The following is a 17,732-nucleotide window of genomic DNA, read 5'->3' as shown; positions in this document are numbered from 1 at the left end:
TCCCCAATTCTTTGCTATCGCATTCTTTCCGTTGGAATTGGTCACCACCTTCGTGACGTACCTTCAACATAGCCAAATCGGTATTTCCCTCTCCTGCTGATCCTCCCATATTGTGATTTCACCATTATCTAGGTCAGCCCTTATCACGTAGTATAAAGTACTGTATAACTAGCTGAGGAACTCTATTCTGTCCACTGTTTCAGCCTGGAGTAAAAACAGCATTGGATCAAGTATTTCAACAAGACTACAAGCAAAGTCCCTTGGAAACTTTAAACTTTTGCTGACGGTAAGTTCCTATAAGTATTTGTACTTGCTGCAAAATTCTGCCGCATAAACATTCATAGTATTTGCAGTTCGTGTTCTGCTACTGTGCCGTTAAATTACATTTTACTGCAAATCTATTTCCTAGCTTTAGTAGTCCTTATTAGTGAAATTCATGCTGTACGATATGTGCATGTGTATGTGTGACTGTTTGTCTGCGTGACCCAGCAATGTGTGTGAATGCCGAACCGATGGTTTGTGTGTATGAGAGTGTGACTTGCCTCCTGTAAATGCCTCTCATCGTTTTAACCCGTGTTGCTACTTTAAAGGTTATTTCCATTGCCTCGCTTCACACATCTCCCCTATGTATTCCCATAGATGTCTCCTTATTCACTGGCCCCACTCATCTGCCTTTTAGTTATACATACACTCCACAAATTCTCGGTAGTTGCCCTTTTCTGCATATTTTCTGCAGAAATCGAATTGGCTTCCCATCATCGAACCGATCACAAACCACCTGATGCGCACACTTGGTTGCACAAGGTCATGGAATCAGTTAGTATGATTAGCACACAAACCTAAAAAAAAATAAATAAATGAGTGCATGTTTGTGTGGATATAGTTGTAGAGTGCATTTGGTTTCATGTCTGCATGTGTGTGCGTGAATGTGGCCATGAAAGCATGCATGTGCCTGAAGAAGGGCGAGCAAAACATGAGAGAATGTGTATTTTGTGCATGGAAGCAGTGTGTATGTCTGTGTGAATGCTGGAAATGCTGTGTTTGCGTGAATGGGAGAGAGTTAGCAATGCAGGAGAGAAAGAACAGTGCCCGCGTGAATGCAGGATGTAAGTATATGAATGCAGAAAAGCCTGAGTGTGTGTGTGTATGAGAGAGAGTTTCCGATGCATGAGTGACTGCATGTCAGAATGAGTGTGTCTAAGCAGAATGTCTGTGTGTGTGTGTGTGTGAGAGAGATGGGTGATATCTGGTTTGGGTGCCAGAGACAGGAATTGCCTTATTATTATTTTTTTTTATTCCGTTCCCCGAAAACAGCAAGGCGATATAGATCTAATCGTAATAAGCCAATCCCTTCAACTCTATCGATCGGCTTATTACTGTGCCCTCCTTTTTTTTTTTTTTTTTTTTTTTTTTTTTTGTGGTTTTTAGCACACAGACCTATAAAAAAACACATGATTACATGACTGTGTGGTAAGCAGTGAAAGAACAGTGAACTGTCCAAAAACGTTCTGATCTGCTTAGAAAAGCTTTTTTGAGTTCAGTTAGTCGCTACATCAACTAAATGAAGCTGTTGCTGATTTATCCAAACCTCTGTGGCTGTAGTTTACATTTTGATGGGTGCTTGACAATGAAGTAGATTTTTAACTTAGTACTATCTAAAACGCTACAATGTTTACAATAGCATATCAACAAACTGAGTATTTGCTTTTTTGGATTTTTTATAACAGCTACAATCCTTAAGTACTTTGATGCTTTTAGTTAACTTCACTGTTTCCACATAAATCATTAGTTACTTATAAAAATTTACTTAACTTAACTTAACTATGGTACTCACTGTGGCTAAAATATTCCCTCCAGTGGGACTTCTTCCTAGGTTATAACATGCCAGCTATGCCATGGAAGGGGACTGTGACTTGACATTAGCAAAATCATCTCTTCCAGGCATGCAGGGAACACACTTGTACAGTCTGTACATTTGCTGTTAACTGCACAAAAGGTACCTGTTTCTACTACCACATCCACAGCAAAAGCATGTGCAACTGATTGTGTATTACTGACTTGTCACACATGATGTCCATGCATCTTAAGGTGATCATTCCACACCCCCCAAAACCAGTGTTCCACTTTCACACTCCCACCGTGGTAGTTGACTAACCAGACTACCCCCTCCCCACTTCAAATATTCTTGGATCCGCCATTGGCAACAAAAGTAAATTAATATTCAAAATGTGAACACATGTTTTGTTCATATTTTAATATTCCAGATGTTAACAAAACATTGGTTATTCATCAATGCATGCTCATTATAAATGGAGAATTATTAGGGACAAGTCCAATTCAATAATCCTTTTATTAGAGAAAGTGGTCCCATAGGTGTCTCTTTGTAATCTGCAAAAATCTATATTTTGAGAGCAGGTTGATGTTCTTTGAGAGCTACTCACAAATATAGATTACTGCAGCTACTGATATAGAAAAATAATGGCCCACAGGAATACGGCAGAAGGAAAAAGAAGATCTGTTACACAGTGAAATTACTTAAAAATAGCAATATATTTCTTTTTAAGTAGTGACATTGTATAACAGCAATGAATTACATTTAGCTGCCAGTAATGCAGGTTCACCCACTGTTCATTCTATTTGGTTGGTCCAGCTTCGTCCTCATATCCTACCACACTAGCCATGGGTCAATCCAACCTTGCATCACACACACCTAAATGTGAATTGTTGATGAAATGGATTTTGGATCAAGATCAAGAAGTATGCTCATATTACTTGGTTAACAAGAAAAAAAAAATAGTTTAAAACTTATCACAAGTTAGAAAATACAGAGAATTAAGACTCTCAACCATTTAGGATTTACAGGTGATGTCTGTGTTCTGCACTAGAGTTAACCTTTCTTCAGTTCAGAATGTGCCATTATTTCTGTTTTTCCTTGCAAGTCTGTGGATGAGCAGCTTTAAATATGAAGTTTATAAGATTTTTAAACAAAAATATAAATGTATAAATCTTGATAAATAAAAGAACCTAGTTATTTTAAATTTAGTGCCCCAAGACATTATTGAGCTTCAAATGCCCCTTTAGGTCTGGATAACCATGGCTGGTTCCACTCTTGATCTTGACTGAAAAGATTGTGTGACAGCACTTGAAAATATCTTATAAAATAGTATACTTATTTATAGGTTCATAGGTAGGTACAAGGCTATTGGCCCTAGGGCCTATATAAGCCTAGCCAATGGTACCCTGGCTTTTGCCACCCAAGAAAATTATTTTCCTGTGCCCCTGTCAAGCAGAGCCACAGAAGTGATCCTGGGGTGAATTTCCTATCTCCCATCCACTCATCAATATTTTTCTTGAAGAGTGCTAATGAGGAGCTTTGTTTGATATAGATAGGTAGTTTGTTCCAGAGTATGGGAAGTCTCTGGGACAGGAATCTATCCCTCCAGCATGTTCTGTTTATTGTAGTGACAAGGTTTAGGTCCCTATAGAGTGTAGTTTGGAGGGATTGTGATTTCTTTATGTGGAGCATGTCCAACAGCTCTGGGTTTGACATAGCTTTGTATGTTAGGCAGAGATCACCTCTGAGTAGGTGATATGCAACAGAGTAAAGCTGGAGTTTTTTGAGGCGGTCTGCATAGGGCATCTGTTTGAGGCCAGTAATCCTCTTTGTGAGGTATTTCTGTGGCATTTCATGTTGTTGTAGATATATTGTGAGGTACATACCAAAAGGGGCGTTGTACCCTATAATGGGTCTAATGAGTGATGAGCAGAGGGGAACAATGACCTCTTTTTTTCCTGGATGAGAAACCTTTTGTGATGAGGTGTGCCATGTAGAAGGATTTCCTGACTACTATGGCGATGTGGTTATCAAAGGAGAAACTACTGTCCAGCTGTATCCTGAGGTTTCTTATCACACTTTCAGTGTTTAGTGAGCTACCGCCTATGTGGTAGTTCATGGGTACCGAGTTTTTCCCAAAGGGGATGACAGTGCACTTCTTGGCATTGAGCTTGAAACCATGAGATACCAAGCATCTGTCTCTGTGAGGCCCTTTTTTAGAATGTCTACATCATTAGGTGATTCTATTATGGCTCTCAGTTTACAGTCATCTGCGAACTTTGTTAGCCAAAGACCTTCTGTGTTGACCTGCACTTCAGAGAAGTAGATGCTGAACAGGAGAGGACCCAGGAGAGACTACTGTCCACCTGTGTCCCAAGGTCTCTTATCACACTTTCAGTGTTAAGTAGACTACCGCCTATGTGGTAGTTCAGGAGTACATAGTTTTTACCAAAAGGGATGACAATGCACTTTTTGGCATTGAGCTTGAGGCCATGGCTTTGACACAAGGCATCTGTCTCAGTGAGGCCCTTTTGTAGGATGTCCACATCGTTAGGAGTTTTGATTATGGCTCCTAGTTTGCAGTCATCTGCGAACTTTGTTAGCCAAAGACCTTCTGTGTTAGCCTATACTTCAGAGAAGTAGATATCAAACAGGAGAGGACCTAGGACTGAACCCTGTGGTACTCTACTTGTCACTGGTCTGAAGTTGGATTTAGAGTCTGCTACTTTCACAGTGTGGGTTCTGTCAGTGAGCCAGCTGGCAACCCATCTTGTGACATAGGGATTTATACCTAGTTTAGTGAGTTTGTCTATAATTCCAGAGTGGGTGATGGTGTTGAATGCCTTGGTGAGATCTAGATAGTATGTGTGAACCACCTTACCCTCATATACGGCTTTGGTGACCGCTTCAAAGAAGTCTATCAAGTTTAGGAGACATGATCTGTCTTTTACAAACCCAAACTGGGTAGGGTCCAGAGTGTGGAGATTACCAATGTCATTGTTTATAAGTTCCATGATGATACACTCCATAACCTTGCAGACCAGGCTCATTAGGGTAATGGGGCAGTAGTTCCCGGGGTCTGTGGTGGCTCCGCCTTCGTGGAGTGGGATAACCATTTCTGTGCACCATTCAGTGGGCACAAAGCCTGAGGTGAGGCTATGATTGAACATGGTACTTAGGTGGGGTGCCGGTTCGTTCTATAGTTCATGTAGAATGCAGCCTGGGATGTTGTCAAGTCCCATGGATGCTGTGTTCTTGGCTTTGGAGAGTGTATTTTTTACCTGTGTAGCCGAGATTACAGGTACTTTGCATTCTTCCGGCATAGAGATGGGTCCTTTAGTGGATGAGAGAGAGGTAAAGTTATGAATGAACCTATCTGCTAGGATGTTGGCAATATTAGTTGGTTGTGTATATTTAGTGCCATTGTGCTGTAACTCAGAGCAGATCTGAGTGTTGCCATTGAGATTCTTGACATAGCTATAGAATGTTTTGTGGTTGTCTTTAGAATCAGCGGTGATTTTGTTTTTGTAACTAGCTTTGGAGGATTTTATGAGGGTTCTTAGCTTCTTACTGAGGCTGACCACAGAGTTCCTCCAATCATGGGATTTTATTCTTTTTTGCAACAGTTTCTTTCTTCTGTTGTAGAGTTTGTTTATAGCAGAGGACCACCAGATAGGCTTCCTTTTTTTGGAGGATAGCATCTTGGTTCTGTTAGGGATTGCACGATCCATGCACACATGTAAGTGCTTATAAAGTGCAATTGCATAGGATTCAGCAGTTGTATCTCTATTGTCCGTCAGCATGGGTATCGTGAAGTTTGCCACTTCTGTCTTAAGAAGCGTGAAGTTGGCTTTGGAGAAATTTTTTACGGTGGTTTCCCTAATGGGGGGGGGGGGATGTGTATGTCTAGGGTGATTTGCTTGTGGTCAGATCTGACCAACAAGGGATTGACCTCTGGTGTGGAACACCGGTTGCCCATGTTGGTAATGACCAAGTCTAGGATATTGCTGTCCCTGTTGGGGGTGTGGATAAGTTGATCCAAGGCATTGGAATTTATGAATTCCAGAAAATGTTGAGCACAAGAGTTGGTACATGAGTAGTTTTCCCAGTTAATGGTGGGGTAGTTGAAATCACCCATTATTAGGGTTTTAGGTTGTACCATAATATTTTCCAGTGTATCAAGAAATGAGGAGTGGGAATCCTGGGACATGGTGGGGGATCTGTAGTAAGCTACAATTTGCATTGCGGTCTTGTCCATAGTTAGTTGTACTTGGATAATCTCAGCTGCATTATGCTGAGCAACTAGCTTGGAGGTGTGGATATCCTTAATGAATATGGACACGCCTCCACGTTTAGTACTTCGGTCCAGGTTAGGTGGCCGAAAGGTGTGGTATGAATTATAGCCTGCTATTGCAGGGGTGCTCTCTGGAGCCTTGAACCAGGTCTTTGTCACTGCACAGATGTCGATGTTCTCCATTTTAAGGAGTGCTTCGAGTGAGTGCATTTTGAGGTTTAGACTTCTAGCATTAAGTAGCATTACCCTCAGATTTTGCTTGCTTGTACCTGTTACAGTGGTGAATTTGTCATTTGAATCTTGCCTAAAAAAGGCACTATAGGGGTGGCAAGAGCCTTAGCCAGTATCTGGAATCCCAAGGGCGACAGGTGCAGGCCATCTCTGGCAAAGAATCGTAGTTTGTTGATCATGTCATCCCAGGCAGACAGATACTGGATCCCCTTAGAATGACACCAGAAGCTTAGCCAATTGTTGAAGTCAATTATTTTGTCCTTGTACTGTGGTATCATTCTGGGTGATGGCAGGACGCTACTCAGGGCTAGGGTCATTACTGCCTGGGCTACAAGATCAGAAAGCTCCTCCATGTCTCTTTTCATGTAGTCCCGGGAGGTACGTCTCAGGTCATTCACACCAACATGGACAATGACAGAGTCATATTTGTACTTGCTGTGGAGTGATCTGAGTGCATGCGTTATGTGGCAGATCCTGGCACCTGACAGGCAGCTGACACTAACTTTGTCCTTGTTTAGCCTGGTGAGTGGAACATCAGTGTGCCTGACTATAGAGCCACCTATGACTATGAGTGTTGGGTACGGTGTTATGCCTTATGGGCTGTGGTTGAGTGGCACACTGACTTTGTGTGAGCTATATGTCATTTGTGTTGTGTTGTGGGGTGGAGGTTGCTTGCGTTTCTGCTTTGGAGGTCCCTGTTGCTTGGGTAGATTTTTTTGAATGTAGATGTGTGCTTTGTGTTTCTATGTGTGTGTTTTGGTGGTGTAGGTTTTGAGGGACTATGTGATGAGTGTGGTGTGGTGCAAGTGTTTACCTTCTTGACTGTCTAGTCCAGTCTTGGGTGAAGAGAGCTTTGCTTCCAGTTTGGTTATACAAGTGCATCTCTTACAGGTTGTAGTGTTGAGTGGTAGGAGGAGAGGGTTGTCTGTGTACATGAGGCAATTGCTGCATTGCCCCAAGATGCCCAGAATCATCAGGTAGACAGGAGAAAACACCAGGAGCTGACCCTTAGACATGCCTGGATAGGTGCTTATTTATTAAGTACTAAAAACTGTTTTCATCTAGACAAGTGAGGAAAGTCGAGTGCTGTAGTAATTTGTAGCTTATTTAGTGCTTACAACAAGTTCTGAACAAGTGCTGAGCTCAAAGAAACAGATTTGAGTACTGAAACTAGAAAACTGGCTAGTTCTAAGAAACAAAATTAAGCTAGAAGGCTTCCCTCCAACAGCTTACAAACAGTCCTGGATACAGCAAATCTGTATCTGGATTAGACAACTTATAGGAAAGGCAGGAAACAAGCTTAGAAAAAATGTTTTTTTTTTTTTTTTTTTGTAAAGTGGAAAGGGGAAACTGAGTTGGCCTTCTAAAATGTTCTCCCTGGAATAGGTAGAATGAGGTAATGACACTAGACTTGGAGGAGTGTCCCAGATCAAATTTACAATAGGGGAGGGCAACTGCAAAGCCACCAGATATAAAAAACGGGTCTATATTAGATCACCGAGTGCTTAAAAAAGCAAACAGTGATTAATCAACCCTATGTAAGCTTAAAGCTATACTGTCAGAACAGCATTTTTTCCTAGGGAAAAAAATCGCTGTTCCAACAACAACCAAAAAAAATAAAAAAAATAAAAAAAAAAAATATATATATATATATATATATATATACTTTAAACATTACATTAAGTGGGGGGCTTTGCCCCCACACCCCCCCCCCATTTAAAGATACCAACTGCAAGACCGCACTACAGTGCCAAAAAGGGCAAAGTAATGAAGCGGCCAAGTGAATTCTTTCCCAAAGAAAGAATTCGCTTAAAAGCCACTTTGATAATTTGCCATTTCAGGCTTTTGAGTTCGACCAAGATGCATTCGAAAGAATGTGTCTTCGGTCTTCTAATAGGGAACCTATAAAAACAGGATACCAAGCGGGAGGGACGGTGGGAAACAAAAATCAGAAAAAACAAACCCAACCAGAAACTTAACAATTGTAAAAAATTCTACTTAATACCTCACACACAGTGAATAAAATAAAAGTGCTATAAATAACTCAGAAATAAGCAAAAAACAGGATACTTAATGTTATATATTGCAGATTAGTTAGCTCAGAGCCCTTCCTCCGACTTCCTCCGATTAGCTCAGTGTGAAATGCCAGAAACAGTCACAAGTTAACTTCTTAAGTAACAAAGTTGAAACCTGAAACAACTTTAAAAAAAGCCTTGAAAGAACCAATGAGGTACTTACTCTAAGGCGTAGTCCAGGCAACCCCAGTCACCCAATGACCACAAACAATTCACTCTCACTGAAATGCTATACTGGATTTGGCTAAGCTATAATGGCCTGGGTCATGTGCTCATACACACAGCCTCTACTAACAAACATCTAGGCCCAAAACACAAGCCTGAATATGGACAATGCTACACTACCAACACTACTTAGGTAGAAAAAATTGCAAAAATGTTTAAACAGATAAAGGATCAAGGAGGGTTTTATTTTGAAGTTATCTAGACATTTTTTTATCTGTAGCAAGAATATATAAATACTGTTTGATTAGTCTGTTAATATTCTAATTCATATCTGCCTTCTGTTAGCATGTTCAAGGAGGTGGTATGTTGGCAGTTCTCTCTTATGGCTGAAATTTGAAGTTCGTATTTCAGGACTAGAGTGCAAACCTGACTACTTGTTCTTCAGTTTTTGTTGACTGCTCAATAGTTTTACTTTTTCATCTAAAACTTTTAATGACATTGTTTGCACTGGTGAACCAAATCCTGTATTTTTGACTTGGTTCTAAACAGGCCTATTACACTACTTAGATAACCACAGTATATTATACATACTGTGTATGCAGGGAAGAGGAGGCAAAAAGTTAAATGTTATACATATATTCTGGGCTGGTTTTCTTTCCGAATCTAACAAGGGTGTATTGATTGCACTTTGTGCCTGTGAGCTGTGTTCTATTTGCATCTATGAGGCCCTTTAAAGCAAAGGGAGGGAGAGATCACTTCTATGAAAAATACTGTATCCTGCTCAGAAATTATCTAACTGGTGTCTAACTTAGGAAAAAGAGCCACTGGAAGCCATTATGATATGATGGCTTCCCCTTTATCCTTCTTAAAAGTTTTCACTCCACAGGATTCTTGGAAGACCAGAAGACTTATTAAAAGCATTTCCTGAGGCAGGGTCAACTGTAACTGTTCCTGAACTGAGACTGATGCCACCTCAGTGTGGGTCAGTCAGATCATCATTCCAAACTAGGGAACACCAAAGCCAATGAAAGTCTCAGAGTGACTGTTGATCCAAATGAGGGTGGATGGATAAGGCTACAAAGTGGGGGGAATCTGAGCCCATTAGTGATTTGAGTTTGTGCCTTTGCCTTTGCTTGTGCAAAGTCAGTCTGACGTCTGCTGAAAAGATCAGCCTAGGTCATATTTCTTCACACTCTGAAACTTCTATCATGTTAGAAAAGCTTTTACAGCCATTTATTAATGGTATCTGAGGACCACATAAAATGCTTTGCAAGCCTTGATATTGCCATTGCAACTCTCCAAACAGGGAGGAGGCATTACATATAAATCTGTGTGACTTCTGGCTTGTGATCTGCTTCTCACATGTGCACTTATCCTTTTTTGTCATTTGCAAGGACATAATAGTAATACTGCTACAAAAATATTTTTATTGGACTCTATAGAAATGTTCTTTGTGCTGCAAACTACACTGAGAAGAAAAAATGGACCGGGTTGTAGACCACATCCTTATTGGGTAGTACCTATACAAGTACCAGCATGTGAACCCCCCAAAAAAATGCTGAAGTAAATGCTTGCATGACATATGGACAAAGAAATACACCACAGACACAGCCTTGAACATGTTAATATGTACAAGTCATACAGCTTTATAGCATGTGTAAGACAAACACAGAGATATTCAGATGGAGTCTAACTAAAGAAAGACTATCAAAATTTATAAGATGCAACACTTGTAGAACTGAAGACATTATTCTTGTCAAGCAGAATGTCAAAAATAAAAATCTGTAAAAGGATAATACAGATGATGTATGAGAAAGGGAGAAGAAATACAGTCACTGAGAGTATCAAAGCTCCGCACTTCATCATGTGCCTTATGCACAGGCCCTTAAACAGGTAAAAAATGAAAAGCCTAGGCACAGTGAATTCATAACATGTGGAATATGAGATATTCCTTGACCTTTAACTGGAATTACTAATGTCATGGAATGTACAGCCTTTGTTAATCCGGTAACTGGTAGTAAACGTTCCTGAAGCACTTGTAAAACTTTACACCAACTCTTCATCATTAACTGCCTTAAGGTAATATACAGAAAGAGCAGACTGTTTTTATTTAGGTGTGAATAGCCTTGCATCAGCTGTACATGCTACACTGCACTGCTGACATAGCAACGGTCAGTAAACTGTATTGCAAAACTTTTTTTAAATGAAAAATACAAGGAAAATGTTTGCTATGAAATTACAGGTAGTATTATAGGACACCTGCAAAGTCTTTTGTATCCATGTCATTCTTAACGTTTACACTGGCATAGATTGGATAGGGATTCTGTCCCCACTGTACTGCCTCCTGTTGGTGGGATAACTTGGCTGGGTTCTCCTAGAAACAGAAGAAAATCAGCTGTATTTAGTATGCAATGCCAGGAAAATTTTAGAGCAGCCACATATAGTCAATATAAAACATGTCTGTACATATTCATATGTAATACATACAGCAGATTAGTAGATGAGAATTTTGTAAGTACCAGAACAATCTTATAACAGCTGTATACAGCTAATATAAGGCATTTCTGAAGATATTCATATAGAATAAATATCAAACAAAATAAGTTGCCAAAAAGGCATACAAATGTATCAATAAAAAATGCCTCAAAGCATGTTGAAACATGGAAATAAATTGTAATCACCACTTGAAAAATTCAAAAAGGTCATGCACTTTCATTCTTAGAATCACAATAGACTTCATAACATTACCCCTTATTAAAAAAAAACTTAAACAATATCCCATGATTTATAAAAAAACAGTGAAAGCCAGACTATTACATATTTGTAAAAGATCACTGAAATATTAAAAAAATATGTAAAAATAATTATAATTGGAGGTCATGTAATCTCCCTATAAATATAACAACAGCATTCACAAAAATATTTGTCATCATAATGTTCAAATATTACATACAAACCCTAAAGTTTTTTTGCTTTCTCTTGCAAAACCATGTGCTTGGGCAGCATTTTTAAAACAAGAAACATCTTTATTGAATTAGCACATATGACATAGGAAATCATACATTTATATAAATGGAAACAAACCATATTAAAATATTTTCGGCTGCAAACATCACTTATAATCTTATGTACATACAGGCATTCTCAGTCAAACATTCCAATTCTGTATCACAGTTAAAAAAAATCACTTCATTAATTACACCAATTTGCTCACAAGTATTTCTGACAGAGTAGTGTGCAGGGAATGTTTAAAGTCTGACAATTCATTACACTCCCAAAAAATATGTTCCCAATTATCTCTTTCTTTCCCATCATACCTCCACCCTTTGCAATCTACCTGAAAAATTCATTGTAGTCTGCTTGTGGTATAGAAATGCCTGTGCACACACTTTTAAGCAAACGCCCTAAATCCTTTGCATATTTGAGAGTCATGCATATATTTTCTCCCATTGTTTCTTTGTGAATTGATTATCCAGTGTCTCTTCCCAATCCTTTCTAACTATTTTGATTGATTCCTAAGTTATCATGTAATATTTTATATGCCCTACTAATTATCTCTTTTTTAACAGTAGCTTCTGTTGTAGATTCTACTAGAAACTCTACCAGTGCTGGTCCTTCATTTAGGAAGTGAGGTGTCAACTGGAAACCTCATTTCAAAGAGAAGGTAAAATAGATCTATATCTAGAACTATGTCTATGGTTTTCCACTTAAGACTTTGGTAACTGCAAGAGAATACCTCAAGGTTTTGGGTAACATGGCATGCATGATTTTTCTGATAACACTGGCAAGATTCCATGTGAGAAAGATACAATGGTACCTAAAGTCTCTTTAGTCCCAGCATTAACATCCCTTGTATTTTCAAATCCCAGCACTTGGGGTTTTCTACAGAAAAATCATTTGGTAGAGACAGCAAACATATCTAAATTCAGGTCTCCCCTTGTCCCTCTCTATTCCAAAGGAGTCAGTCATCTCAGACATCTCAGACTTTGCTTGAGGAGCAGTTTCAGGATGGATAATGTGCAAGATGTGTGGGACACTTAGGACAGATGCAGACACATAAACATGAAAAAGATGCTTGCCCTGATCAAGGCACTCAACTCTATGAATCATCTTTGGTCCCCAATTCATCCTTAAGTTGTTTCAAACAATACCATAGTCATGTGGCACATCTTCAGGGGGGAGCCAGGTCATACCCCTTTGCAGACTAGCCATGTTAGCTTTGGATACAGCTTCCCAAAACAATCTCACTCTAAAGGTATCCTTCATTCTGTCAGAGCAATATGTGTGGCAGATAAATTGAACAGGACATGGTAGACCCTCACATACGCAAACCAGATCAGGGTTTCTTCCAAGATTTGATCCATCTGTAGGGAGTTATTCTATTAGACCCATTTGTCTCTTCTCTAAATAACCAGCAAGATTCTGCTGCTAGAAGGCCTAGAAGACAGCTGCCTTTTTATATGAAAGAAATGTTCCTATCTGCTTTTCCACCCTTTCCACTGATATCCAGGGTACTTCTGAAGATTCAGAAGGAATTTCCCAAGATCTTTGTGGTGACTCTCTTTCTGGCCTAGGCAACCACAATTCTCTCCTGTTTTGGTAATGCCCAGGGGCAATTACCACAATCTTTCTCAAAGAATGGATCTACTCATAAGATCAGGGGTATTTGATACACCCCAACCCCAATCAGTTTTAACTGACTGCCTGGACGATAGGGTCTTATTTTCCTTTAGGCACCTGATTACTGAGAATGTGCAACAGGTACTAATGGAGACAAGAAAGTCTGCTAATATATAATCATATATTAGCGAATAGAAAAGTTTTTATAGTCGGTGCCAACAACAGCATAGCTGTCATACATTCAGGACTAGTTGTTCTCTGGTTTTACAATATCTGTGTACATTACTTTCCTACAGTCTTTCTTACTCCTCCATCAAGGTTCATTTATTGGCTATTTAAGCATGTCTGCCCATGAATCCTCCTCTTTCAATGCTTTCTCATGTCAAAATGTGTTTGAAAGGGGTTTTACTTAAGAAACCCGCAGGAAAACTAGTGGCCCTTTCTTTGGATCTCCTAGTGGCCCCTTCTTGGGATCATAATTTTGTGCTAGAGAAGCTAACACTTGTTCCATTTGAGCCAGCTAGTCTCACTGACTTGAGGTTCTTAACATGGAAAACAGTTTTACTGATTGCTCTGACCTCTGCAAGAAGAGTATCTGAGTTGCAAGCTTTTATGGTGAGTCAACCTTATCTCATTTTACACAGAGAAAGGGTTTCTATTAGAACTAATCAATCTTTTATGCTGAAAGTGGTATCTGTATTTACTTTAAGCCAAAGTATATATTCCCCCATTTTCATTACTGGTCTTAAAAATGATGGAGAAAAGATACTCCATACCTTGGATGTCCACTGACAACTCAGCTACTATTTTGACAGAAATAAGGCTTTCATGTCTTTATATTGGCTGTTCTTTTCTTGTGTATGTAAGAAGGAGAACAACCTTTTGTCAGTACAGACTATTTCCAAATAGTTGTCCAAGGCTATTACCCTTTTATTCATACTCAACACAACAAAATTTTTCCAGGCAGAGTCAAGGTCCACTCTACCAGGGTCTTGGCTTCATCTATGGCTTTTTGGAAAGGATTAAATTACAGAAGCTGCAACTTGGTCTTCTGTATATACTTTTACAAAGCACTATAAGCTTGATTCCTTCTCTAGGTCTAGATCAGACTTTGCAAGGACCATTCTCCAGGGTCTTCTGAGCACTTTTCCTTATGCCTCCTAAATATAGTACGTTCGGCTAATCTACCCATAGAGCTAGGGCTACTGCAGAATTAATCAGTATGATGAACATAGTAAACTTACCATAACAGTAGATATTCGAATGATCACTGCTGCAGTAGCCACTCCCTCCATCCTCCTCATTTTAATGGTATGTTGTACATGCTAGGGTGTGGTTGTTTATTTCTTGTTCTTCCTAGCATAGTTCTTTCAGGACAAAGCCTTTTTCTCTCTGTTGACAGAAGAAGTATAGTCTGAGGGGGTCGGCGCCCAAACTTGTCTTTGAGTCACCTTGAGTCACCTTAACTCAAGCTGTTGGACAGTTTGGGTGTGTGGAAGGTGCCCTCAATTTTTGGAAGCTGGCTGGCTGTTATATCTTTGCAGGATATAACCCATTAGTCTAAGGCCACTGCAGCAAAGATAATTTAATAATTTACTGTTACATTAAGTTTACTTACGCATGTGTACTTTATGTGTATATACCTGCTTCTTTAAATTTTAGTAAAATCTTCAGTTTTTGACTCAGAATGATGAAAATTCAACCCCCATTAGCTCTGAAACTGCAAAAAAAAAAAAAAAAAAAAAAAAAAAACTGTCAATAAACTTTAAGTCCTGGATTTAGAAATTTGATTTGCATTTCCCATGTGAGTAGTCTCTCTGGCAAACTAGAGGAAATTCTGAGTGTCATGTTTCTTTGTAATGCATGCAAAGATGCAGTTAGGGTATTATTTTTAGAAAATGTGGGTTTGACGACCACGGTGGTGCAGCGGGTAGAGTTGCTGCCTCACGGCAAGAGGTTCTCCAGTTTGATCCTCGGCTGGGGTGCCTTCTGTGGGGAGTCTGCATGTCCTCCCTGTGGTCGCATGGGTTTCCTCTGGGTGCTCTGGTTTCCTCCCACATCCCAAAGACATGATGTAGGTGGACTGGATACTCTAAATTGGCCCTAGGAGTGAGTGTGTGCGTGTGTGTGCCTTCTGTGGAAGGTTGGGCACTGGGCTGGCAAATTGGCACCGTAAAACTTCACTGCCAATCATGAGCGGACAGGTGATCCGCTGTGGCGACCCCTCACCAGGAAAAGCCGAAAGAAGAAATAGATAAAATAATAACAGAATAAATGCACAAAGACTAGTGAAAAACAAGAGTGACTATTTACTCCTCAGCTAGCATTACAAAACATAAATCAATAAATACTCATAAATCTGACATTTTTAACTTGCTAATCATGAATATATCCCTTTTAACTTTGACCCAACCTGTGCGACCTACCTGCTAAACAATGAGAAAACAGTCAAGTATCCCCTTTCTCTGCTCTCTTTCATGGCCATTTCAGAAAAAAAAAACACAGTTACAGGAGCCAAGGAAGCAGCATTTGCACACTCTTGTAGGTCATTTTACAATCTTTCTGTCTATATACACTGCTGATATAGACATTACACTCCTTAGCTGTACTTTGCAATGTTAGCACATAAAAAGTGCAACAGCACTGTTGTGCTTAAACAAACTTTCCTGCATTTGTCTTAGTACCTCACACATCAGACAAACTTACTAGTATCTTATACTGCAAAAGCAGCTGTGCTTTAAAGATTTCCACAATCATATCAATGTCTTCTAACACCTTTCTGTCCTACAAAGGGAGCAGTTCACCTTCAGAAAACACATCTTAAGGCTAAACACTGAAATAAAAAATTGTAAGCAACCAAGTGTATGAAACTGCAGACAAAAACAGCATCAATTGCTATTTACAAAGCAAACAAACATCATTACAGTTTCATACTTACGTCCAGTATTTGTAAGTTGACTACTTCAGAACATTCTGCTTAGTCTACAACAGTATATAGTAACATCTACAACTGCATATGCTATAGCAGTAGCCAAACTAAATTCTTGGGTGTGTTGCTGAAACTCCAGTACATTAAAAGGATAACCAGATGCTCAATTCTTCTGAGTTACTGTAACAAAGAAGATGGAAGACGAAGGAGAAATTCAAGTACAAGCCATTCTTTCATTTGGTTATGGATTTTTTTTTATGAGTGATATACATATATACATATTTCTTTGTTTATATGAGTGATATACACACACACACACAGACGCACACACACACACAAACACACACACACACACACACACACACACACACACACGCATACACAAAAACACAAAAGATAATTAAGGCAACTAACACCTAAAGCCAGAGGTAGGTTTTAAAACACTTAGAATTATCATACCGAACCACCCACACAAGAAGTGCCAGCGACGTGGCTGTTGGCATGCAAAAGTGTGTTCACCTGAAGAGTCTACCCAAATCCTTGTAACCCTAAGAGTAGAAGAGCACATAGTCTAAGCAGGAACATACTAGATGAGAAGTTCCTTAAGAGAGGGGGGGACCCCCAAGTGACATGAGATCAAATAGGCAACTAGTACAGGCTCCACAGCACTTGCTTAAAATGCTGATAGCTAGATACCCCAATAATCAGCTTGGCTGCAAAATTGTTCAACAATTACAATGACCTAGCTCAACATCCTAAAGCCTCATGACTTCCAAGATGGCTGAGTGCTAATCAACAGCTTTTGCTCTCCCAGTCTGAAAAAAGAAACCGAGAGATAAGACATAGTAATTCTGACAGTTTTAGTAAATAAGAAGTTATGTACCTACCATAATGTTCCATGTTAGTTGTCTTCTTCTCGCCTTCTTTCTTGCTGGATGGGTTCGGAGCCGACCCTCGGCTCCGACTCGGCCAATACTAAAGCTCGAGAGCTTATTCCACCGACTCGAGGCTCCCCTATATCCCACAATGCTAGGCGGTAACTACTCAGATCTCATTTGATAGCTAAAATCAAGCAGTTCTGGTCTCCATAGAATGGAGAAGAGAGAAAAAGAACCTACCTCTCTATATAAAACTGTAGGTAAACTACCACAAACATAAAAAGGGAGAATAGAGGTGGTAGAACATGTGGGAAGGAAAAAATGCCAATGGAAGATCCCAAATATTCCTATCGGTCTGTCCAGGATAGGGGGAAGGAGGGTGGGATGCAAGAAAGAAGGTGAGAAGAAGACAACTAACATGGAACGTTATGGTAGGTACATAACTTCTTAATGTTAAGTTGTCAATCTCGCCTTCATTCTTGCTGGATGGGACCGTCCTAGCACCTTACCCCGGGTGGCCTATCGGAACAGACTCTTGAGAACAGTGGAACCAAAGTTGGCACGGTTTCTGGAGGCCATATCCAATTTGTAATGCAAAATAAAGGTATGAGGAGAAGCCCATGTGGCTGCTGCACAAATGGAATCTATTGGTAGCCTGTCCTGAAAAGCTACAGATGTAGCTAATGCTCTAGTTGAATAAGCTCTA

The 17,732-nt window shown here is 39.7% G+C and overlaps 1 protein-coding gene across 1 annotated transcript in view; it reads right to left on the bottom strand.

The window, feature by feature from the left end:
* PLA2G4F (phospholipase A2 group IVF) overlaps positions 1 to 17,732 on the bottom strand; it is a 1,189,208-nt gene that overhangs the window by 370,458 nt on the left and 801,018 nt on the right. The window contains exon 14 of the mRNA XM_044074012.1: positions 10,859 to 10,973. Coding sequence (XP_043929947.1) covers positions 10,859 to 10,973 — 115 coding nt within the window. The remainder of the gene's footprint in view (positions 1 to 10,858; positions 10,974 to 17,732) is intronic.

The sequence above is a fragment of the Protopterus annectens genome, chromosome 6.part0 (genome assembly GCF_019279795.1).
Source record: "Protopterus annectens isolate FY-2018-M chromosome 6.part0, PAN1.0, whole genome shotgun sequence".
In the NCBI taxonomy this organism is placed as follows: Eukaryota; Metazoa; Chordata; order Ceratodontiformes; family Protopteridae; genus Protopterus; species Protopterus annectens.
The sequence above is the reverse complement of the archived record's forward strand: the minus strand, read 5'-3'. Positions and strand labels throughout refer to the sequence as shown.